Source organism: Stegodyphus dumicola, chromosome 2, assembly GCF_044657685.1.
Source record: "Stegodyphus dumicola isolate Sdum_Otavi_A_Nest chromosome 2, ASM4465768v1".
Lineage (NCBI taxonomy): Eukaryota > Metazoa > Arthropoda > Arachnida > Araneae > Eresidae > Stegodyphus > Stegodyphus dumicola.
Window position 1 is genome coordinate 92,968,220 of NC_140769.1, and position 25,958 is coordinate 92,994,177.

Below are 25,958 nucleotides of genomic sequence, written 5' to 3' on the forward strand. Positions count from 1 at the left end.
ACATAAAAACTGTTTTTATTCAAGTTTTGATATTTACCAACATTTTATATAGCAGGTAAAATAAGTATCTATGAACGTATGGAGGGAACTTATTATGCCGAAAATATGGCCTTAGACAAGCGAATCAATGGAGCAGAATGCTTTTAACAGATGAATCGCGATTCAGCCCGAACACTGATTCTCGTCTGGAGAGAACCTGGAACAGGATACCATCCTTCCCTCATCAGGAAAAAGGATGGTGGAGGTTTGGCAGGCATTATGTCCTCCACTGTAATGATCTTTACCACCGTAATGAATCCGTAATGACTGTCAAATGTATATGCATCATCATAATGAATATAAACATATGCAGGGATGGACGACCTCGTACCCCTGCATGAGAAAGCCTCTTTGACTGCTATGAGGTATAGAAAAAGAGATCGTATAGTTTCAGTTCTTGTTCGACTTTTTAAGGGTAAGGTTGGTCCTGGATACTTATTAATGGACTACTACGCTAGTCCACATAGGGCTAAGCTAATCAACGATTACCTGTAAAGTGAGGATATTCGCCACATGAATTGGCCAGCATGTCTGTATAGGGTTAAGGTCTTGGGAGGGCAATTTTATTTCGCCATTATTTTCTGAGCATCCTCCCGAGTTGAAAACTACGTGACTGCAGGAGTCGGATCGACTGCTACAAGGACTGTTCAACTGCCTACTGTCCATTATGCCGTCACACTGCTCTATCTGTCTGGCTGTGGGAGGAGAGAAGCTGTGATCCAACTCAGTTGAGCTTGTTTCAGTGAATGCAGAAGTGGCAGTTAATTCATATTGTCACTTACAAAGTTATTTTTCTTAAGCTACCCATAATTTCTTGCAGAATACATTGACAATCTCTTGTTGCAGGCAGATTTGTCCACCTAATAACTAGCATGAATGAATGAAGCAAAAAACAATTCACGTATCTGGAAGCCACAGTAAATTCGGACTGATATCAACCAGTGTTTATTCGCATAGTGCGATTATTCCCTTCGTTTGGTTTGGTTTATTCAATTACGGAAATTCTCGAGAGCTATCCGCTTAATGGAAAGAATGCTTTCGTGGAGGACTCTCTAAGGGAAACTGGCTCGTATACGCGTTACACATGTAGAAAACCACGAAAACGCCCGTGTGGGCAGTCCGTTCGCCGGAATTCGAACCCCGGACCGAACTACCAATGTTCAGTGTATTTATTGCGAGGACGCTGGTGGGCGGCGATTATTCCCGTGTTACAGTTTCTTGAATTCAAAAGCTTGTACCGATTTAAGGTTGCTTCAGAAAAGAGGAATTTTCAGGATTGATTTGGGCAGCTCGTCTCCTAATACACGCTCCTTGAATGTGTCAATAAGCCTTGCATTTACCCGGAGTATAAGTACCAAATGACTATATCATTAGATCATAAGTATATAAATAAATATTAGGAAATAAATATATCATTCTCACCCTTTTTTATACCAAACTAATGCTCCGCTTTTCATGAACTATTTTTTTCACTTAACAGATATTTTATGACCTAAAATGTAATGTTTTTTTTTTTTTTTTTCTAAATTCGTAGATTTTAGCTACCTATTCAACTGTTCAGCCTGCGCCCACTTCTGATACCTATGCAACTGTCTCAAAAACTCAAAAATCTTACTGCTTTCCTAGTTAGAGAGAAGGCTACAAGCGAAATTACACCTCTCTCTAAGTTCTGTTGTTCAACCAAGAATAATTAATCCACCTCAACATGAGGGGAGTAATTTAAAAATGAAAACTGTTTAGCCTTCGCGGAATTAGATTCAGCTTTGTCAAAGGTTTATATAATAGGCTGATAAAGTGTCGTTGCCATCTTATCACTAGTTGGAGAGAGACAAGCTAAATGATCTTACTACAGACGTGAAGAACAGCGCAAAAACTCTGCTCTGCGCGTGATGCATCTATAAAGCTGCGCTGCTGCTCTGCGCATCTTCTGCTCTGCGCGTGATGCATCTATAAAGCTATAAAGCTGCAGGGCTAATTTCCAATAAAATCGAAAGCTGAAATAAAATTTTCTACTCCTTGGCCTTCATTATAGAATTCTTGTAAGTTTTGACAAACTCATACACTTTGCAAGATACTTTTCGCAAAGTTTACCTTTTGGATTATTATTTAGATTCCTGGCTACAATTATGAGAAGCTCTTCAATTATATTAAAATAATGACCTATTTAAGGTTCACCTCGAGGAAGACAAGTTAGTCTGTTACATGTCAAATCTAGCGACTAAGAGGAGTAGTTGAGAATTGTGATCCTTTGCCCGATACTCCTGGACGAGAATTAATTGTGTGATTGCGTACTGTTGTGCAACAGACATAGATCTTCTTTAGCTTTTTCAAGCTTTAGTAAGTCTACCTTTTACATCTTTATAAAATATAGAGTTCACCACCTCTCCCACAGGAAAAAATCAATGTGAATTTTCCCTTTCCTATCAAAAAAGATCGCAAATAAGACCTTTACTTGAGATTTCTCAAACCGAAGTTTCTGCGACCATGGTAAACTTTCTCCAGCCCAATAATTTACGCTTCAGGAACATAATAAAAGTATCAAGTTTTACCTCCAGTCACAATTTATTTGAAAATTAAATTTTATATCTACCATTTCCATCGTATCATAAACATGTATAAGTTTGATCTTCTATTTGTTTTACAGGCAATACGTGAAAGACAAGAGGAAAATATTTTTTTTTTCCTTTTTAAAATGTTTCATGGCAATTTTGTGAGCCGCGTCTTTACTACTATTAAACCCATTCGCTATAATTTGAAGAAACAAGTGGCAATGTTAAAGCAATAATTGTCATAGTTTTTAATGTTCTCACTTCTTCGAGATTCGAAAGGGTGACGAATCTGGCTTCATCATCAACGTCTTCCTTTTTTGCAAGGAATTCGTCCTTACCAATCAGAAATATTGGATCTTATTAATTCTTCATTTTCGTATGCTTTATAAAGCATTTTAGATCCCTCCGCTGCTGCTTTACCTCTTTACAGCAAAACGGTATTGCTATTCTTAGCTCGGCTTCCGAATCCATGACAGCAAATGTTCACGGTATCAAAACAAATGATTAATTGTTAAGGAAATTCTGTCAGTAAGCAGACGATATTTTAGGGAAAAGCAAACTGAGAAAAACTGAGAAAATGATTAATTGTTAAGAAACACAGTAATAAATGTTATCAATTAATATTTCGCAAGTTTGCTAGAATTTATTATAAAAGTAAGTTCTAAAACTTTTCAGATATATTGCGTATTTACTCTGTTTTTCCCACACAACTGCGGGGTTATCTTGTAGAGACATTAGGTTATTTGGAAAAAGGAAAGATGAAAAATGAGAAAACGCCTTCGCCGGGAATCGAACCACGGACCTCTGGAATACACGCCCAGCGTGCAGACCACCACACCACGCAGGCATGATAAGAAGGCGGGAGAAATACCTTATATGATCCCCCTTTTAAAGAGCGATTGGTGTTTTAGGGAACCCAATCGACAAATCCTGGGTGTGGAGAATCGTATCCACCACCCTTTTAGTTCGGGCGCCACTGTAGAGACATTAGGTATTTTAGAAGCAAGAAAGATGAAAAACTGGCAACGCGTTCGCCGGGAATTGAACCACTGACCTCTGGAATACGCGCGCAGCGTGCAGACTACCACACCACAAATGCATGCTAGGAAGGCGGGGAGAAATACCTTATACGCTGTATGGCTGTTTTCCCATGTGTAACATGAATAGGAGTTAATCCTGCTTGGAAAGTCTTCCACGAAAGCATAAATCCCTTTAGGCCGAAAGCCCACGTGTACTTTTCCATATTTAAATAATGTAAGGTAATATAATTTAGAAAGTTGGCATCAAGCACTGGAGATGACATAATAGAATTAAAAATTGGTTAACAGCAAACTCTATAAATATTTCGCAGCTATGATGATTTTGTCTTTTTAAAATACTTTCTCTAGTTCTAACGCTATTCATACTGGTAAAACATCATTTTTATTTTATTGATCCACAAAGTATATTTTGCTTTACAAGATATAGGCTTTTTTTTAAAATTACTTATCCAAAAAGACTTGCAGTTAATATTTAAATCGTGTATACATCTTCGAATTTCGATATTTTGTGCACCTTAAATCTTTTTAATTATCACGGTATCAAATTTGTACTTTAGTTACTCCTTTTATACTAGAGTTAGAAAGTAATTTATTATAACGAATAGTGCTCAACCCTTTCACGTATTCTTATGTGCCCCTTAGAATGCTGAGAAGAGCATGATTCCTATTGCTGAGGAATGCAACCAGCTAAGAAAGGATTTGGACGCTGAAAAATCTCGTTTTCGAGAATTGAACGAAGAAGTCAAACTCCTCCGAGCTCAATTGCAGAGTCAAGTGGAGAAAAACGAAGAGGATTTTGGAATTGTTGACTCATTTCATGTCAGTATAATGATTAACCACATTTTTTAATTTATTAATTATTACTATTATTATTTTGATGTTATATAAGTTAATACTTCAATTAACAAAAGAGAAAGGATTGACTAATACTTTTGCTTGAAGAGCCACTTAAAAATATCGAGTATGGAACTTTCAAAATCAGACATAAACTTTTATCTTATCTCATTTTTCAAAATAAATGTAATGAAATTACAAATATTAGAAGGGGACTGTAAAATGGGCATTATGAATACGTATACTAATGCAGAATAAAATTATTTTCTCAAAAGTTTATTTTCTATCATCGGGTCCAGTTGTGAGTTGATGTGGTCCAGCATTTTCTTTTTGTTTCACGAGTATAGTCAATGTTTACCCGTATACTTGACGAACCAATATGCTAATTGCTGGCTAAGCACATACTAACCCTTTCTAAGATAATTTATGATTTTTCGTTTTTACATACTGTTGATTGCAGCAGCATGTGTTGGCAAACACCGATGGCCTATCTTGAGACATTTTGATGAGTCCAGAAGAGTATTCATATCTGAAAGTGTTAACAATTGGTGCTATATGACAATTTTTTTTTCAATCACAGCCATTTTGAATCGGGATTCTATTCTAAGGCGAAAACAAGCAAAGTATGCCCTGGAATATACAATGGGAAACAAACAGTTTACAAATCACTGGAGATCGATAAAAAAAAAAAGGATGTGAAGGCTGTCTTCTTGTCGTCGAGCATCCTGTGATGTATTCTGTCATGACTTAAACATACATATTCTTTATCTACGAATCGCTTCAGAATACTGAAGACGCTGCCCACTTGATCTTCAGTATTTCGTACATTTTGTCACTGATGTTCAATGCATTATAATTCGCAAATTATGTGTTTCTCATTATATGTTCACGGCCATTTTTCTGTTTCTGTTCGGCCACAAAATGCCCTGCCGGTATTTGAAGACCTTATTTCTAAAATTCCTGTACATCAGGAGAATTGGTTCCAAATTTATCTAAAATATTATTTTATTTTGTTTATATGTGTCCTGAAATCCAAAGATCATATGGCAAATTCATTATTAAATTTTACAAAATTTAATAATGAATTTTACTTTAGTACTTTTATTTCTCCCTATTAAATATGACGTATTAATAGGACAATAAAATGAAGAAATTTATTCACAATTAAATACAGGGTTATTCAAAAAGCAAGAGCAGATTGCAAACATGTATTTCTTCCAAACTACAAAAGGTAGAAACTACAAAGGTAGAAAAAGGTAGAAACATGATTCTAATGTTAATGGATAGAGAAAAGTGTACAATTTAGTATGGGTAAAAGTTCCAATCATGGCCACATTGGCGCTGTTGTTTGTTCTGGTATTATTTGTCGGTTGGTAGTGTGTAGTGAAATGGCGGCGGCACCACAGCAGAAGTCTTTTTGTGTTCTACAATTGGCAAAACTAGAGTCCATTGTTGCAGTTCAGTGAAGCCATACAAAGTGCAGTTATTGAATGCATACATTGAATGCAGAATAGAAGACTGTCAGGAAAGGGGAACAAGAGTTAAATAAATAAATAAAATTACTTTTAAAAATCATTAGTAATTTTTTAATTATATAGTTGATGAGTATCAAATTAATAATTATTTAATTGATATTAATAATAAATATCGATTAATTTTTAATTAATTCATAATTAATTTATTATTATGTATTAAAAATAATTTAAAATTCAACTCATTAGATGATTAAAATTGAATAAGCGATTTTTAATATAATTTTATAGCTAAAAATAAGATTTTGGAGATCAAATTTTTGCTGAAATAATTGTTCAGTTACATAAAAGAAGTGCCGAAGCTTTCTTATTTAGGACTCCGATGCGCTCCGGCTAGAATTAGAATAAATCTCAGAAACTAAGAAGTCACCGGAGCTAGGCGCTGGTGATGCTAAAGCAAAGTTTAAAGTTTATAAAATTAAACATTTTAGCAACAGTAGCAATAAAAGCTCCCTGAGATAATATGTTGTGCAGACATTGAAGACAATAAAAAGGTTTCAAATTTAACCAATTTATTAACAATATAATAAAGAATAAAAACACAGAAAATAAATTTAAACAATATCAGAGTCTTAGGAAAAATATAATATAACCACCATTCATCAAATAATATTTTTACCTGGTCTCCAAAAACACTGGCATTCAATACAAACAAAAATGTCCTAAACAGTAATTATGCGGCCTCACGTGAAATTTAAATCAAGTTCTTGAAAGCACTCAAAACCGGACTAACTCCTTTTGCATTAGTTGAACACGAGGAATCGCCGCTCACGTATTTTAAATGCCGCCTTAATTGAAGAACATAGATGCCGCCCACGGCAGTCACTCACATGGTAGCCTCTGGAACCAAGGAATTTATTCTGGAACAATCATCTTGTGGATATGAACCAAAGAACTTTATTCAGGAACAATCATCTTGTGAACAGGAACCAAGGAACTTTATTCACCGGACTGGCATGCATCCTTCTGAAGGGGCTGGAAACCGCACACCCAAGTGCCAGGAAAGCAGGAACTAGAAGGGTTGAGCCAGAGCGACGCGAGATACTTATAGCAGAAGTAGGCATGACGTCATCTCACGGCAACCAATCAGCTATCGGCACGAATCGGCTTTCCAGATGACGTAACATCACGTTTAGTTTTTGCATCTCAATTAGGTTGAAACAGTCCGTTCTCAACACAAACAGTGGCAGTAAGAAAAAGAAGTAGAAGTAACTAATATATTACATTATAATAAAACATTTCAAGGAGAAGAGATAATGCAGTAAAAGGTTTACAATAAGTTATATTTTTCCAACAAATTCCCCCCCCCCACATCATCATCTCCGACCTGAAATAAAAACTGAATGCCAGTATCTTTACAAAATTCAAAACAAGAATAAATATACATCACAGTTTCATTCAATTCAGAAATTTTTAAGAAAAAATTTTCCTTTGGAAACATCTTATCCCATTATTCAAAAATTTTACCATAGCAAGAAAGTCCAACATGTTACAAAAAAATATAAAGACATATATATGATCACACAGTCAATACTTTTACCCAGGGCGCTGGTCACTCACACAACATTTTACACTATACAGTTTTACATTTACCTAATATCCATCATAATATGACTTATAACATATTATTTTCAAATAAACAAAACTCTTAATTTAAATACACACAAAAACAAATTTCATAAGAAAATTGTTCCACAAAATCTTATCAGATTATGCTTAGTCAGCGGTTTTGTCATGGGATCAGCCAGATTATCTTTACTTGGAACATATTTTAAATCAAAAATTTCCCTGTTCAATAGATCACGAATGAAAAATAGTTTCACATCTATATGTTTTGTCCTTGAGTTTTCAATGGGTGATTTTGTAAAACATATAGCAGCCATGTTATCAGCAAACAATATTGGCCTCGAAACATAGTTACTTGCAATTTTAAACTAAATGCATTCATCCAAGATGTTTCTAAAAAAAACTAATTCAGTCATGGAGATAAATTCAGCCTCCATAGTAGACAAACTCACTCCCCTTTCTTTAAATGTACGCCAAGATACAGGTGATTCTCCCAACAAAGCTATTTGTCCACCAATAGACACCATATCATCCCTGCTTGAAGCAAAATCCGAATCTGAATATATATTGAGCTTCAGTTCCTTGCATACCAGTTTAAGTTTGTGCTGTCTGGTATTGGAAACGTACCCTAAAAGTTTAAGTAATCCTTCCCAGTGAAACTTACCAGGATTGCTTTGGAACTGAGAAAATATATTAACAGCATAAGCTATATCCGGACGAGTACGATTGCAAAGAAACGAGAGACATCCCAAAACATTTCTATAAGGATAGTTCATCATTTCAGTCGTTTCTTCTTGTGTACTGGGACTTTGCGTATTTCACACCTTTAACTATTGGAAGGGAAGTAATTTGTATTTTAAAAGACTTAAATCGATTAACTATGTCTTCTATATATAATTGCTGATGAATTAAAACACTATTGTTCTCATATTCAAATTCCACACCGAAAAGCTTTCTTGTTTTACCTAAAATTTTTAAATCAAAATGTGAACTCAGGACTTTTAATATTCTTTTGGCCTGAACTTCACTTTTTCCAAATACAACTATATCGTCAACATAAACCAACAGAATGACAAAATCTTTAAAACGATAGACACAATTACACCACTCAAACTTGATAAACCCTAGGTTACATAGTGTTCTATCCAACTCGTAGTACCATAATCGCCCACTATGATGCAAACCATACAAGCCTCTATCTAAACGACACACAAAAGTTTCTTTATCTTGCTCTACAAAACCCTGAGGTTGGGACATGTAAATTTCCTCTGATAAAGGAGTGTAGAGATAGGCACTTTTTACGTCGCATTGTATATTTGCCCATCCAATGTGTGCAACTAAAAGGGAGAAAAAGAGCCTTATTACCGAAAAAATAACTACAGAAGAGTAGGTTTTATCATAGGTATCGTATTTAATTAGCCGATAACCCTGAGCCACTAAACGAGCTTTAAAACGAACAATGTTTCCAAATTCGTCACGTTTAATGTTGAAAATCCACCTGCAACCTAGTGGAGTCTTGTCTTTAGGAAGTGGAACAAGATGCCATACCTTATGCTTTCGCATGTTGGCCATTTCCTCTTCCATTGCCTCTATCCATTTAAGCTTTTCTGTGGATTTCATTGCCTGGTTATAAGTGTTTGGAATTGAAACCTCTAGTCAGCTATCTCGGGTATATGACGTTGAAGGAGTGCCAGTTGGGTCGATTTCACCACTATAAGTATTGCTTCCCTTGAAATCAAACAAGGTAGGATCATACTGAATATTATGTTCAGTGCAATACCTATCTACATCATTTGGTAATCGTAGTCTTTGATTAGACCCCCCTCTCAAAATAATACACATCCGTACGAGTACCGTCTGGCCTTGGAACAGGTTTACGAAGCCAAGTTACTTGTCTCAATGTAGATTGAGTGTCAGTGCCAATTGTAGAAGAAGGTACATTGGTATCGGTTCTTTCCTCTATTTCAGGAAAATAGCCAACTGGAGTATCAGTAGATTGGAACTCTACCCTTTCTTCAGATTCCAAATCAAGAAGGGTGCCCAGTGCAGCTCCGCTGCCACTTTTCTGCATTCCAATTGACTCTTTAAAAGTAGCATTTAGGGTTTCTACTACCTTTTGCTCATTTTCCAACCAAATCTTGTACCCTTTTGTTCGTACACTGTACCCAATCAATCGGCCCTTCGTTGCCTTTGGATCAAGCTTAGAATTTCTTTTAGCCTTTGGAATTCCCACATAGGCAATCGTTCAAAATGCCTTAAGGTGACGTACTGATGGTTTCCGTTTAGTGTACAATTCGAATGGGGTTCTATCTTGGCCATTATGACAAATTCTATTAAATGAATAGGCAAAATACATTACTGCATCTGACCAAAATTCGGAACTCATTCCACTATCATGTAAGATTCCACGTACATTGTTGAGAGCTGTCTGATTAAATCTCACACAAACTCCATTCTGTTCTGGAGTATATACATCTGTAAATTCGTGCTTTACACCATTTTTATTACAGTATGACTTGAATTGATCATTATCATATTCTCGCCCATTGTCAGTCCTAAAGTATTTCAATCTAAGGTTCAAAGATCTTTCCGCATGTGCTATATGCCTTTCAAATATTTCAAACACCTGACTTTTCTCCACAATGTGGTACACTACCACGTAACGAGAATATTCGTTAATAAAGGAAACGAAATAACGTTCACCATTCCTACCTGGAATGTTAATAGGTCCCCATACATCAGAAAAAACCCTTTCAAGCGGCCTCTTTACTTGAATACCTTCTAAGGGTCTATAGGAAATTCGTCTTTGCTTATTGATTTGGCAATGTTCACAAAACAAATTAGGTGAGTGTTTTAACACAGGAAGACCTCGAACTGAATGTCTCTTACTAGTCCTGACAATAGCACCATAATTTATATGACCAAACCGACCATGCCATAATTCACTATTGTTATGCTAAACTGTGGATGCCTCAAATTGTACAGATTTGCCCCCCTTTTTCACTATTTTTGGGAATACATGATAGTTACTTCCTATCAACTTAGCTTTGTACAAAGTTTCATTTTCATCATCAGTAACTTTAATTTGCCCATTTTTACCGTAAAATCTTGCTCCATTGATATCCACCCTAGGTCCAGATATTAAATTTCGTCTCAATTCAGGCGAGTATAACACATCTTTAAGCAAAATAACTGTATCCGCAAATTTCATTTTAACAGTACCCTTCCCATGAATTGGAAAAGTTACCCCATCAATAGCTACTAGCATATTCTCATTTTTCACAGGAGAAAAAGTATCAAACAATTCACGATTTTTACAAAAATGATGAGGTGCAGCAGTATCAAATATCCAACTATCATCATTTTCCTCCAAACTGTTAACATTAGCTTGAGCTATAAAATGGGACTGAGCACGGGAATTACTTTACCTTTACTCAACTTGGGTTTATTCTTACACTTAGGAGATGTTTTATTACTACTAGATACAGCTGAGGAAACAGAAGAAGCAAGCGAGGGTGATCTGGAAAAATTACCTTTCATTCTACAGTATTTTTGAATATGACCTGGACGGCCACATTTATAACACTTGAGTCCTTTAATCTGCTTAAATTTGGGTTCACAGTTAGTACTTTGGACTTCTATAGTCTTACTGGAGTTTTCCCTATCTATCTCTCTTAAGTTAAGACGCGTTTCCTCTGCTAGTATTTCAAGTTAAACATTTTTAAAAATGAACTTTTCATCTGGCCACCTCAAAGTATTCTGAACTACTTGATCAAATCTATCTGGAAGGAACCTAAGAAACTGGAAACATATATATACGTCTCTTACAGCCTGATTAATATCAGCTAACTGTTCAGTTACGCGTTTTAATCTAGAAGAAAAGAAACTAATACTTTCATTTGGCTTAATTTTACAATTTAAGAACTCTGAAAACAGGGACATATATCTTGACCGATAATCTGGCTGAAAGTATTTGGCAAGCGTATTCCATGCCACTACCGGATCATCAATTTCACTTATCAAGCTTCTATATTCAGGGCTTACATTCATATAAATTAACGATAATGCCAATCGACTTCTATTTTGATAGTCGGAAATAATTTCTTTTGTAATACCCTTAACATCATTTAAATCAGGACATTTATCAATACCTTTAACCAAAAGCCGTGCATTTTTCTCATTTAAGACAAACTTCATATCTTTGGACCATGTAAAGTAATTACATGCCTCAAGTTTAGCAATATTATGCATGACACTAACAGTAGCCATATTTGAATTTTAACAAAAATCGCCCCCCCCAATCTCTTAAGTCCTAAATTAACTTTAAACTTCAAAAGTCTGCACTAAAAATAACTCAGGGGCTGTGGCCCATAACCAAAATGATGCTAAACCAAAGTTTAAAGTTTATAAAATTAAACATTTTAGCAATAGTAGCAATTGCTAAAATGTTTAGCAAAAAGCTAATTTTAAAAAGTAGTAATTTTAAAAAGTAGTTAATTTAGTAGCAATTGTTAAATTTTTAAAAGCTCCCTGAGATAATATGTTGTGCAGACATTGAAGACAATAAAAAGGTTTCAAATTTAACCAATTTATTAACAATATAATAAAGAATAAAAACACAGAAAATAAATTTAAACAATATCAGAGTCTTAGGAAAAATATAATATAACCATCATTCATCAAATAATATTTTTACCTGGTCTCCAAAAACACTGGCATTTAATACAAAAAAAAAATGTCCTAAACAGTAATTATGCCGCCTCACGTCAAACTTAAATCAAGTTCTTGAAAGCACTCAAAACCGGCCTAACTCCTTTTGCATTAGTTAAACACGAGGAATCGCCGCTCACGTATTTTAAATGCCGCCTTCATTGAAGAACATAGATGCCGCCCACGGCAGTCATTCACATGGTAGCCTCTGGAACCAAGGAATTTATTCTGGAACAATCATCTTGTGGATATGGACCAAGGAACTTTATTCACCGGACTGCATGCATCCTTCTGAAGGGGCTGGAAACCGCACACCCAGGAACTAGAAGGGTTGAGCCAAAGAACCTGTAAGGAAAAAATGAAAGCTTCCAGAGACGCAATGTAGACCTGTTTCGCCTCAGCGCCGCTATATCGAGGAGCCACGGCTATGCAGTGAAACAGCAGCGCATAGTGGAATTTAAATAAGGCAGTCCGAGGAGATAGTAATGTTTTTTACTTTGAAATTCCTCAAAATGTTTTATTTTCATACATTTCAGATAAATTGTGCAGCTGATCTTTTATCTTCTAATCTTTAATCGTCTAGATGTTTCGCATAGAACATCCTAAAATTCAATTGCAAAATAAATGAATAAATAAATAATTTTATTATTTTTATATTCCTAATTTTCCCCTTAACCCTTCTTTCTGTAAACTCACATAATTGTTATTCTTTTGATATAATATCTAGCATTAATTTATAACTAACATCAGAATTAATAGAAAACAAAATTAACTACTGCCGTGGTGTTAGATTTCTAACAAATCTGCAATTAATTACATAAATAACGCTATTTTTCTTTTCATATTAAGCATATTATTAAATATTAAAACAAAGAATAACACATTTGTGGTAAAAAAATGATTTTTATTGACATTTCTCAAGTTTCAGAATATACATATACAAAATAATTTTAAGCATCTTCACAAATACCAAGAAATGTTTTAGACAATTATTTGGAATGACCATTATGAAAACAATGAGCAAATTTTGCAGCCGAGAACCAAAAGCATTTCACTTAAATTAAAAAATACAAAATTACACTTAAAAGGGCTTTTAAAGAATTTCACATAAATTATTAAAATAAGTGATTTCATTACTTTTTCATAAAATATTCAATACTTCTTACATTTATTAATATAAGATTAAATACTGAACTTGAAAATCAAACCTTCCAGGTGTTATTAAAACCTGGGAAGAAATTTTATAAATAATCCACTGAATCAAATAAATACTGTTGCAGCTCATCCTGATGAAGATTATTTCAATTTATGAAATTAGAAATTGATTTTTTTAAATAGCAATTACAAAAATGACTATTTTCCATCTTTACTATACATATAATAATTCTAAAAATGCTGTAGCTTGGATTTTACATAATTTTAATTTTGCAAAAATCTATTTAATCGCGAATTATTCGACCAATGAGTACATTTAATTCTGTAAGCTTAAAAAAGAAAAAACACATACCATACAATTCATAATAAATTTTTATAACTCCATATTTAAAATTTTATGAGCAAAATTTGCATGGTAACTAACTGAAACAAAAAAAAAAATAATTAAAAACAATTACAAGTACCCCTAAATAAATTGAAAACACTGAACTCATTATAATTATCTGACCTCAACTTTAAAAAAAAAAAAAAAAATACCAAGAAATTTTAATTATTTGGAATGACCATTATGAAAACAAAGAGTCAAAAGCATTTCACTTAAATTAACAAATACAAGATTACATTTAAAATGTCTTATAAAAGTTGCACAAAAATTATTAAAATAACTAATTTCATTCTTTTGGTTCATAAAATATTCAATACTTCTCACATTTATTAATATAAGATTAAATACTTAACTTGAAAATCAAACTTATAGGTATTAAGAAGTTTTGTAAATAATCCACTGAATCAAATAAATATTGTTGCAGATCATCCTGATGAAGATTATTTCAAATTATGAAATTAGAACTTAGTTCTTTTAAGTAGCAATTACAAAAAATGCTTACTTTCTACCTTCACTATACATATACTAATTCTAAAAATGCTGTATGCTTGGGCAGGATTTTACAATTTTGCCAAAAATCTATTTAATAAAGAATTATTCGACCAATGAGTACATTTAATTCTGTAAGCTTAAAAAAGAAGAAAACACATACCATGCAGCACATAATGAATTTTTATGAATCCATATTTAAAATTTTACAAGCAAAATTTGCATATAACTAACCAAAACAGAAAAAATAATTAAAAACAATTAAAAGTACCCCTAAATAAATTGAAAACACTGAAATACATTACAATTATCTGACCTCAACTTTAAAGAAAAAAAAAAAAAAAAAAAGAGAAATTTTAATTATTTGGAATGACCATTAACACTGAAATACATTACAATTATCTGACCTCAACTTTAAAGAAAAAAAAAAAAAAAAAAAGAGAAATTTTAATTATTTGGAATGACCATTATGAAAAAAGAGCAAAGTTTGCAACCAAAAGCCAAAATTATTTCACTTAAATTAACAAATACAAGATTACATTTAAAAAGTCTTACAAAAGTCAAAAGTTGCACATAAATTACTAAAATAACTAATTTCATTCTTTTTGTTCATAAAATATTCAATACTTCTCACATTTATTAATATAAGATTAAATACTTAACTTGAAAATCAAACCTATAGTATTAAGAAGTTTTGTAAATAATCCACTGAATCAAATAAATATTGTTGCAGCTCATCCTGATGAAGATAGTTTCAAATTATGAAATTAGAAATTAATTCTTTTAAAAAGCAATTACAAGAAATGCCTATTTTCCACCTTCACTATAATTCTAAAAATGCTGTAAGCTTGGATTTTACATAATTTTAATTTTGCCAAAAATCAACAGTCAATATTTCGACTAATAACCGTCAATTTTGTTGCACAGCATTCTTTGAGCATAACATGACAGGCGATCCAAACCATCAATTTTGTTGCCCAGTATTCTTTGAGCATAACATGACAGGTGATCCACTATTATTGATGAGTTATTTCTTAGATGGCGTTATTGTTAGGCATATTGAAATAATAACAGTAAACGCTGTAGATACCTGTTTGTTCAAATTTTCTCGGCACTGCACAGGAATGTAAATATCGCATCTTTGGTGACCAGTAATCGTGATCTTTGAAGTGTAACGAACATATTAGTGCAGTTTTATACAAATCAGTTGGTGATTTATTTAACAAGTCTTGACAGGCGATCCAAACAATCAGTTTTGTTGCACAGTATTCTTTGAGCATAACATGACAAGTGATCCACTATTATTGATGAGTTATTTCTTAGATGGCGTTATTGTTAAGCATATTGGAATAATAACAGTAAACACTGTAGATACCTGTTTGTTCAAATTTTGTCGGCACTGCACAGGAATGTAAATATCGCATCTTTGGTGACCAGTAATCGTGATCTTTGAAGTGTGACGAACATATTAGTGCAGTTTTATACAAATCAGTTGGTGATTTATTTAACAAGTCTTGACAGGCGATCCAAACCATCAATTTTGTTGCACAGTATTCTTTGAGCATAACATGACAGGTGATCCACTATTATTGATGAGTTATTTCTTAGATGGCGTTATTGTTAAGCATATTGAAATAATAACAGTAAACACTGTAGATACCTGTTTGTTCAAATTTTGTCGGCACTGCACAGGAATGTAAATATCGCATCCTTGGTGAACAGTAATCGTGATCTTTGAAGTGTGACAAACATATTAGTGCAGTTTTATACAAATCAGTAGTATTTAACAAGTCTTGATTACTGTATGCGGCAGCCCATTGTTTTGATCTATAAAAATGAAAAACATTAATTTTATATTTTAAATTTCAATAAATCCATTTTCAGTGTTAGTAGAAAAATAGCAAACTAAAAACATTCCTTATACGTTAGTTACACAATCTCGAGAAGGGTTATATATTTTTTAAGAACAAACATTAAATTATAATTTAAGGAAAAATTCATGTACATAATATGATTTATTACATTTCTGACATATTTATACTAATTCTCTACTATTTTGATCTATGAAAACAAAAAACAATTTTATTTTCTTTAATTAAAAGAACCTCTTTTCAGTGTTATTAGAAATTTAACCTTGTTAAAAAATTCCTTTTACATTAGTAACAAATTCTGAAACGATTGCATTTCATCTAATTTTATTTTGATGTACGAAAACCAATATTGTGTTAAATTGTAGTTACCAGTCATAGTATCTAGTTAAACAATTTAGCATTTCTTTGTACAGTTTTGTTAACACTATGATTAAAAAAGGATAAGGCACCAATAAAAAGTACACGTTGTTCGTAAAGTGCATCTTTAAAATGTTTCCTTCCTTGTTCACACTAATATGTAGTGGTTGCCTAAAGTGTTCTTACACCTATGTTTCAGTGAAATAGTGCTGTGAGAATTTTTTAATATCTATAAATTTATCTTAGCAAAACTCTATAAAAGTATTATAAGAATACAGTAAAACTTTTGGGGGGGAATTAATAATTAAAAAGTAACAAAAAAGTTACCTCACAAAAATTTTCGTGCACTTTAAAGAAATCTGCAGACACTATTACGAAATATTGCAGTTAAATTTCTGTCAGTTTTTGTAGGATATCCTGCAGCATTCAAGCTTGTAATACATAAATTACAAAAATTATCTTCTAAAATATTAGAAGAAAAAAAATTTTTAAAAATTTGGTTTTATTCAAAATCACTTCGAGATATGAGAAAATATTGGGCTTAATTTATAATTCAATTCCGGGCTACAGCGCATTTTTTACAAATTCTTAAAGTGTATGAACACTTTTGGGAGCAACTGTATCACAAGCACAGTTATCTTGGATATTTACAAAAGAACACTGAACTATTTGCCTATGATGAGGAACACTTAATAAAAAAAAACAAGCTATTTATTTAAATTATTCCAAATACATGAAATATTTGCTTCTCTATCAAAAATTGAGATATATATATATTATTAATAATCAAAGTTAGTTTCTTTTAAACTTAGAAATGATTTACCTAATAGGATCCTTAGGAAATCTGAAGAATTTCCTGTCTGGTGTTTTTCGAGATGTTGTCCCACAAACACAACAGCAATACCAGGATTTGGGTTGTTTGCTAAGTAAAAGATAGATTGAGTTAGTCTGTTATTCACCACACCACATCAAATATTGAGAGAAATCAAAATTATATTTTTATAATAATGAATATAAAATTTTCAAAAATAATCATAAAGTACGAAAAATTGTATATAACTATCAATATACTAAATTAAAAATAATCTTCAGTGACCACTAATATTAAATAAGTTTATAAGTTTTCTCAGATAAACTATTTGGTAATCTATAGCATAAATTTAAAGCTGAATCATAATACAATTTATTAATAAAATTAATTTATGCAATCATATATGCCATTAGCTGCCGCATTATTATAAACGGCAAATTTATCCCTGATCGCTCGTTTTGTCGTAATATTATTATTAGTTGACTTTAAAGCTTAAAACTCATTTAAAAAATTTGGAGAGAAATACCGATATGCCTGCAAAAACTATAGTATTTGTTTGCCATATGATTAATTATATAAATTGAGATTCATATGCTAAAATGCAAAGTTAATATATTAAGAATGAAAGTCTAGCTGCTGTGTTATACAATGAGACAAAATATTTTTGGAGCTTGGGAATCCAAATTAATGTACTATACAAAATCAATTTTTAAAATCTATGATAGGTTTTCGAATTAAAAAAGCAAGCTTACCTCACAGAAAGAGAATCGGGTGAATTCCGGTGATCGTCCTTGCGAAACATCCATCTTATGATCTGCTTAAATAACTAGAGAAAAGAACTGAAAAAAACTTTCAATGAACCTCTTCGAACAACGCGGTAAAAGATTGCTAATATGGCTGACGACATGCCGGTTTCGTGCCTGCTATTTCGCACATGCGCAGAAAGGGTGGATGGATTGCCCCTTTAAAATAAGCTTCAGGGACATACACAGTGTCTCTTCAGTGTGACGGAGCCACCTTTGCCTCGGGAAACCTTCACTTCTTCTCCTTACAGATTCTTTGGGTTGAGCCTTAGACTTAGACTTAGACTCTATAATTGACCGAGCTATTGCGAAGAGCAATGTTGCCGGTTCCAAAATTAAAGCCCTTGGGTTGAGCCAGAGCGACGCGAGATACTTATAGCAGAAGTAGGCATGACGTCATCTCATGGCAACCAATCAGCTATCGGCACGAATCGGCTTTCCAGATGACGTAACATAACGTTTCGTTTTTGCATCTCAATTAGGTTGAAACCATGGAGGTAGGAAAGGGAGGAGGGGCCATTCCGCGCTAGAAGTGAAGCACTGCTTTGAAGCTTGGGTCACCAGACGGGGTGTTCTTTGTTTACATTCAGAAGCTCGCTTGACAAGATTCTGATAGTATTTCGACACACGACAGTTCCATAGAAATCGAAAAAGGGACACTCTCGCATGAAAGAAACATTCATAGTGTGATGGATAATAGCAATTTGTATAGTTTACTGACATTTACGCAAAAATCACATCTTGGTTATTTTTCGATAACTAACAACAGCGATTTTGATTATGAATTTGTTTTATAAAATTCTAAGCTGTTGCACTACAAAAATATAGATTTTAAGAAAATTGCTAAAAGAGATCTGCCAAAATTTATTTTCTAGAAGATTTGAAAAGTTTGAAACTTGATGGCTAAATGTAAATATAAAATTATGTATGTTAAAATATTTGTAATTAGGCACATAGGTCAGATTAAGTTTTTATTAAATAGAGTAACGCATGCAAGGGCTATCTGCCTAAAGAGAGAGATGCCATCGTGGAGGAAGTTTGAAGAAAAACTGACCTTTGAGTGGGTATTAAAAATAATACTTATAATTTTCATTCAAATTATATTCATATATATTTTTTATGTAAAACTTTCGGCTGTATGCTAAATTAGTATAAATTACTTTACACGAAAAATATAGTGAATGCACAAAAATTAAAGATTTGCACATGCCGGAAATGATAAATAGGAAATATGTATGGGTATTTATGCATGTGCTTGCAAAAAGCATGTATCTGCCTTTGACAAAATACTTAAATATTCATTAAATTATTTATAAATGTATTTGAAATGAAGAATTTATTCACTTATAAACAACTGTGAAAGTACTGTGAAGAAATCTAATGATTAAATGTATCTAATTTATAATGATTATAAATGTTATCTAAATATATAATAACCTTAATATTGAATTGTAAACATAAATTGAAATCCTGTTGACAAATACGTTATAAAACTATTTAAGCAAGAATTGTTCGTATTGGAAAGCAATCTGTTAAAAGGTATTGTAAAGCAAATGCTATGAGATGCGCACTTAAGAACGTAATAAAGAGTTTTGGAATATGTATTGTTGAAATGAAGGGTAAAAAAAAAATATCTGATAAGTATAATTAAAAGAATTATTCCCTTTACATTTTATAATAACTCAGTTACAAGTTTTAAATAATACTTTAAAAAAAAAAAAAAAAAAAACACTTCTTTTATTCCCTTTCAGAAATGTTCAGTCAAATACTATTTAATTATTAGGAATTAGCGAAATACTTTAAATAAGTATTTCGCTAATTCCTAATAATTCTCTAATTTAAAATGAACCGAATAGAGCATTAATTATAAATTGACTTACATTTTTCGATTTAAAAGAAGCCAAAAAATCATGTCATATTTAAGAAAGTATTTTAGGAAGAAGCTCTATAAATAGAAAAGAAATAATGCATAATTTTAATATTAATAATACAATAAACTTTGATCTTAATTTTTGTACCTTAACCGAATAAAATCGAATTACCTTAATTTTTTTTTCTAACGTAATTAACGAAAACTTGTGAAAATATTTCATTCAAATTAAACCATTCTAAGAAAACTGTCCTGTGAAAAGTATAGCATTTAATTCCGTTCAGAATGAAATGTTGTTTAAAAATATGTTGTTTTCACATACTTTGGACTCTGAAGTGTTGTAGAAAAAGAAAATATATACATTTATATGTATATTTGCGACGTAATTACAAAATATTTACACCCGAACGCGTCAAATCCCATAGAACTCAATGGTAAATGACCCAATGTTTTGGTCACCACGTAGGGATCGCCGGTGCTTCAGAGCAGGGTACGGAGAAATTTGTTTAGGGCGACTCCATCTTACTTTCTACCTCCATGGTTGAAACAGTCCGTTCTCAACACAAACAGTGGCAGTAAGAAAAAGAAGTAGAAGTAACTAATATATTACATTATAATAAAACATTTCAAGGAGGAGAGATGATGCAGTAAAAGGTTTACAATAAGTTATATTTTTCCAACAGTAAGCTCTGTTTTGATGGCATTTAAACTAATATATTTAACATAAATATGTCCTAAGCAAATTTTTAATTTATCGGAAAAGAAATTGTTCGAGGATGATTTTTCGCATAATTTACTAATGAGAACACGCATAAAGCTTCGTATATCGCAAATTTTAAAAATATAAAAGTTTGCGTTTTCTGATAAATTGATTTCAGCTTTAATAAACTGAATTGTTAATAAGTTGTAAATACTGGAGTTCAATTTCATCAATGAATTTCTTTTCAATGGTACTTATTTCTAAAGTAAAAAATAATTCGAAATTTTAACACTTGCATCATTTGTTAGAAAATGTGTTGTACAATAATACTTCTTCCAGAAAAGCAACTCGAATTTTGATTTTATACATATCTTTATCAAAACAATTCTCACATTTCGCGATATAGGAAAATTGGTTAAACTGATCTCTTTCCAACGCATAAATCAAAGGCAGGTTAAATGATATAACTATGCGTAACTATTGAAATAAATTAACATAAATGACACTTTTAGCTTTATATTTTAGAGAAATTATACTAATTAGATCACAGAAATACAAAAGATAATAAACATATACGTTATATGAATATTTATATTAATGTAGTGTATTTTTTCCACACACATTACAAATTAAGCAATTTTTTCCTAAGCTGTTAATAATAAATGCTAGAAATATGAAATATAAACATAATATGGAAACAGAGCTATTTTATATCAGCTAACAATGGATGATATTATTAAAAACATAAATTTTTAATGCAGACAGACTTCTGATTTTTAAATAAATTAGTCTGATGTTTTGTTAAACTGAGTCGTTAATAAGTTTCAAATTGTTCAGGTTTAATTTTTCAAATACTAATAATCAATCACTTACGTACTAATCTTTTATGAAGAAGGTCATTAAAATATTTTCCATAAGGCAGTCAAATCCCGATCTTCTAGTTCTTCTTTTCTTTCTTTTGACTGACTGTCCACTGCGCTATGATGACCTGTTGCTAGCCAGGAACGTACAAAAGTAGTTGGCTGAAAATTTTTTACTGAAGGGCCGACGAGTCTAATAAACATTAAATTAGAAAGAGTTTTGACATGAAGAGATGCGCGTTGCGGATTGCATATTAAGTTCATTGTCGAAAATCCTCTCTCACACTCTGCACTGGAAACAGGTATACAGCTTATTGATGATAAAATTTTTCGCAATGAAGAATTGTCTATAAAAACTCTGAATTCCCTTAAAGTTTCTCGTTCATTTAGGTGGAACCTTTTGCACAAATTTCCTATTTCTTCTTCTCCATATGTTATGTCAGGGGATGAGAGAGGCCAAAATTTCGGGTTCAGTACATTTATGTCTTTTATAATTTCTTCATATTTATTGCCGATGTTTCGAGTACGAACAGATAGTATTCTACTTTTCATTGAATCAGCAAGACATCTATATAGTTGACAATACTGAATTTTGGGGATCCCGCTTTTGCTAAGGCTTACACCTTTTAACTTCTTATTTTCAACGGACTGTATTGCTTCGGATGCGTACTTTCCAGGTTTCGAAGATCTTGATTCAAATAATCGTATTTGTAGACAGATCAGACGATGAACGTGAATGATAGTTGTGCTCCTGTTTTGCAACTCCAAAGATAGTTCCGATAATTCTTGAAGAGCATCATACATAAGTCCAAGATTTAAAACAAATGTATCCGTTTCTAAAATTTTTGCTAAGCCTGAAAATTTAGATCTTTCTTTTGAATCTCGTTTTACGTCTTTCGAAGAACTAGAAAAATGTCCATATAATGCTAAATAATCATGCCACACAGCTTTCACAGAGCGAAAACTCGAAGCTACCCAGCGAGTATCTAGAATGCGGCCAATTATAAGGAACATTTGCTCCGTATGCGCAGCATATTCATTCAGTTCTCTTTGATTTTTTATTGAATTGTGATAAATATTCCTTAACTTGTCCAAAAATATTTTAAAATAGCTTATTCCGCTAACAAGATTAGCAGCATCTCCAACACTAAGTTCGAGTCTATGGTTTAAACAATGCCATATAATAATATCTGGAAATTTGTCGAGTAATAACTTGCATAGACCGGATTTTTTCCCCAGCATTACGGATGCTCCGTCTCAAGTAACAGCCACCAAATTTTTTCGAAGAATATTGTCGTCTATTTTATATCGATTTAATTCACTTAACAAACAGTTCAAAATACCATTTGCAGTAGAGTTATTTAAACACTTTAAACTTAAAAATATGTTAACTGGATTTTCCATACTAAAACGTTGCGTGCGTAAGTATATGATGAGACAGGCATCCCTCCTAAGCGTTGTAGATTCATCTAAAATTAAAGAAAGATCCTCTTCTACAATTTTCCGAGCTAGGGACTCTTGCATTTTTTCGGAAATATGATTAACTATATTCATAGCTGACACATTTGAATGCAAAATCCTTCCCATATTTAATCCATTCATTATCTGGACATCAATTTCCTTATGAAATTCATAGAAAGGTCTGTTTTGTTTTGCCAAATGATACGCTGTTCTAAAAATACGTTCGGTGATTATCTGCTCATCTTTTCTCATAGCTGAAACAACAGTGCCGATTTCATCTATTTCTTTGTTATTTTTTACTTTTTCTGCTAATATTTGGGTCTTAGATCCTTTATGTTCACAAATTTTTTCCCTTAGTTATTTCTGCTGCTTAAATTTCGAATTGCCATTTGGTCTAATACTAACACTGGCCCAATTGTTATCGACTGGAGAGTTCAAACCTTGGGATCTCATAGCACCCAAGTGTGACACTAATTGATACCATCGACATCCTAATTTTTTATCCTTGAAAATTAACCAACCGTTTTTTTGCAAAAATTCTATACCTTGTTGAATTGACCAGCAGCTTGGCAACATTTCAGTAAAACTGCTTTCTCCTAGACTTAGTTCCGATTTTGGAAAAACGGAGAACTATAATCTTTATCACCTTCTGCATCACTAGTCATCTTCATATCATAATTATCATTTGCAATATCTAAATTCGCATTAATAATATTACCTACTCTTGCCTTTTGACTACGTTCGAAATAATCATTTATTTTATGTTTGGACATTATTTTATAATTTTCAATAACAAGTATTTATAAAAATCCGTTTCACATACGTTATATATCTCGAGAGAAATGTGCTGAAGTAAATGCAAGCAAAACGAATGAAAGAGGTTGTCAACGAAAGTAGTTTACTCTACTACTGTTCAGCCAATTAAAACTGCTTCGGAAATAATAGGCAGGGATCATTCCGCATTTCAATGCAGCTGTTGTACCAAGGAACGGGGCCCGTCTACATCATAAATTTCCGTCTAGTGTCTTCTGCAGTGAGGGTGCCCCTTACCATGCCTTTATTTGAATAGGTTCCCACATCTTCCGATCTTTCTTCCAAAACGGTGTTGTTTTAAACACCTGGAGATTTCTATCAAACATTTACGGTGTTAAGTAACAAGCTATTTGTCCTGCGTCTTAATGCGACACGCAGTATGATTTTTTGTTTTGCCCAGTGGCGTAGCGAGGGGGGGGGGGCAAGGGGTGCATGATGCCCCGGGCGCCGCTCGTAGAGGGGCGCCAAATGGTCTCCAAACAAGATTTTCCGGAAAATTTCAGTTTTCATTTAGATCGATTTCTGGAAAATATATTTAAAATTAATAACTATTGTAATATAATTAATTATTTATTTTCTTGGTTTGTCTGATAAAATGTGTAATAAAATGTTTGCAGTACATCAACCAAAACGTTCTCCCTGACCACTTTATTTCTCCGAAGTAAAGATATATTTTTATTTTTTTAAACGAAATGCACGTATATCTCCCACTTCTTATTTTTAAACGTTAATACGACCTTGTCCCGAAATTCTCAAACATATCCAGTTTCCAAAATCCGATTCCATAATCTGGAAATAACATTTTGGGAAAATGCTAACGCTTCCGCTACAATGGATTGCGTTTGACTCTCCTGTAAACGACTGATGGCCTTCCTGGCTACCCATTCAACTAAGTCATCTTGCTGAGACATCGTATATTCACTGCTACGAAGCATTCATTGCATGTCAATTGTTTTTAATCTCTTATTACAAAAGGAATACTGCAGGTCGTTCCTTACTCCTTATCTAAAACGCATAGTTTTCGACGTCACAGACAAAATTTGAATATTCCCATCTTTATAAACGTTATAATTTTCCTTTATAATCTCTTCTCTTTCCTTTTGTTCAAAAAGGTTGTCGATTATATGGTTATTTCATACCGAACCCACAATATCCCTTAATTGTTTTGAGCAGTGAATGTGACTGCATGACGTTACTCCGCAGTAGAAAAGAAACGGAACTTAAAACTTCACTACAGATCTACAGAGAAAATGTTTTTCCAAACCTAAGAGTCGCACTTCAAATACTACTTACTATTTTATTATCAAATGCTAACTATGAACGCTCGTTCAGCAAATTAAAATAAATTTTCACATATTTACAATCAACGATGAGACAAGATCCCCTAAGTCATCTAGTATTTTTTAGTGTGGAAAGAGAAAAATTTGAAAGGGTCGACTTTGATGAAGTAAATAATAAATTTGCTTTATCCAAGATAGGAAAAATGTATACATAGTAATTAATTGTATTCATGTATTATATTATTATTAATAAATATAACTGCTCGACCAAGTCGAGGTGCACGTGATTGAAGCGAGATGAGGGCAAATTAAAATTTTTAAGTTGGCTGGTGGTGTGTCTGAAAAATTTTAGATCTTTGGCACTCCAAGCACGAACGTGTCCAGTTGGCTATGTCCTTCTGCATGCTAGGGCATACGAAACGTTGCTGTATCAGTTTCCTCGAAGCCTTGATGCCAGGATGTGACAGACGATGTAATTGACTAAAAATGGCATGGCGAAATCCGGGAACATAAGGTCGAAAGCTTGAATCCTGAACATTACAATAAAGTGATTTTCCAGGTGACAGCTGCATAGGCTGCAAGTTGAGATTGGTGGAAGATTTGCTTTTCAAGAAGGTTCTGAATAGTTCTGAATCCCGGTGTTGTTCATCCGCAAGGGCAGCAAACTTTATTGGCGAAGGAACGGCTAGTTCATCAATACGAGACAAGGTGTCTGCAACAATATTCTGCGAACCCTCAATATAACGGATAGCTGTTCAAAACTGCCCTATGAAGTCTAGGTGTCTCATTTGACGAGGAGAAGTTTTATCCTGTTGAAAAGCATAGGTTAAGGG

General features: G+C 32.9%; 1 protein-coding gene across 2 annotated transcripts in view; it reads left to right on the forward strand.

Moving 5' to 3' along the window:
* Positions 1-25,958, forward strand: part of LOC118180188 (uncharacterized) — a 176,601-nt gene that overhangs the window by 43,704 nt on the left and 106,939 nt on the right. For both annotated transcript variants that reach the window (XM_085810311.1, XM_085810312.1), the window contains exon 5: positions 4,271-4,447. In XM_085810311.1, the coding sequence (XP_085666437.1) occupies positions 4,271-4,447 (177 nt within the window). The remainder of the gene's footprint in view (positions 1-4,270; positions 4,448-25,958) is intronic.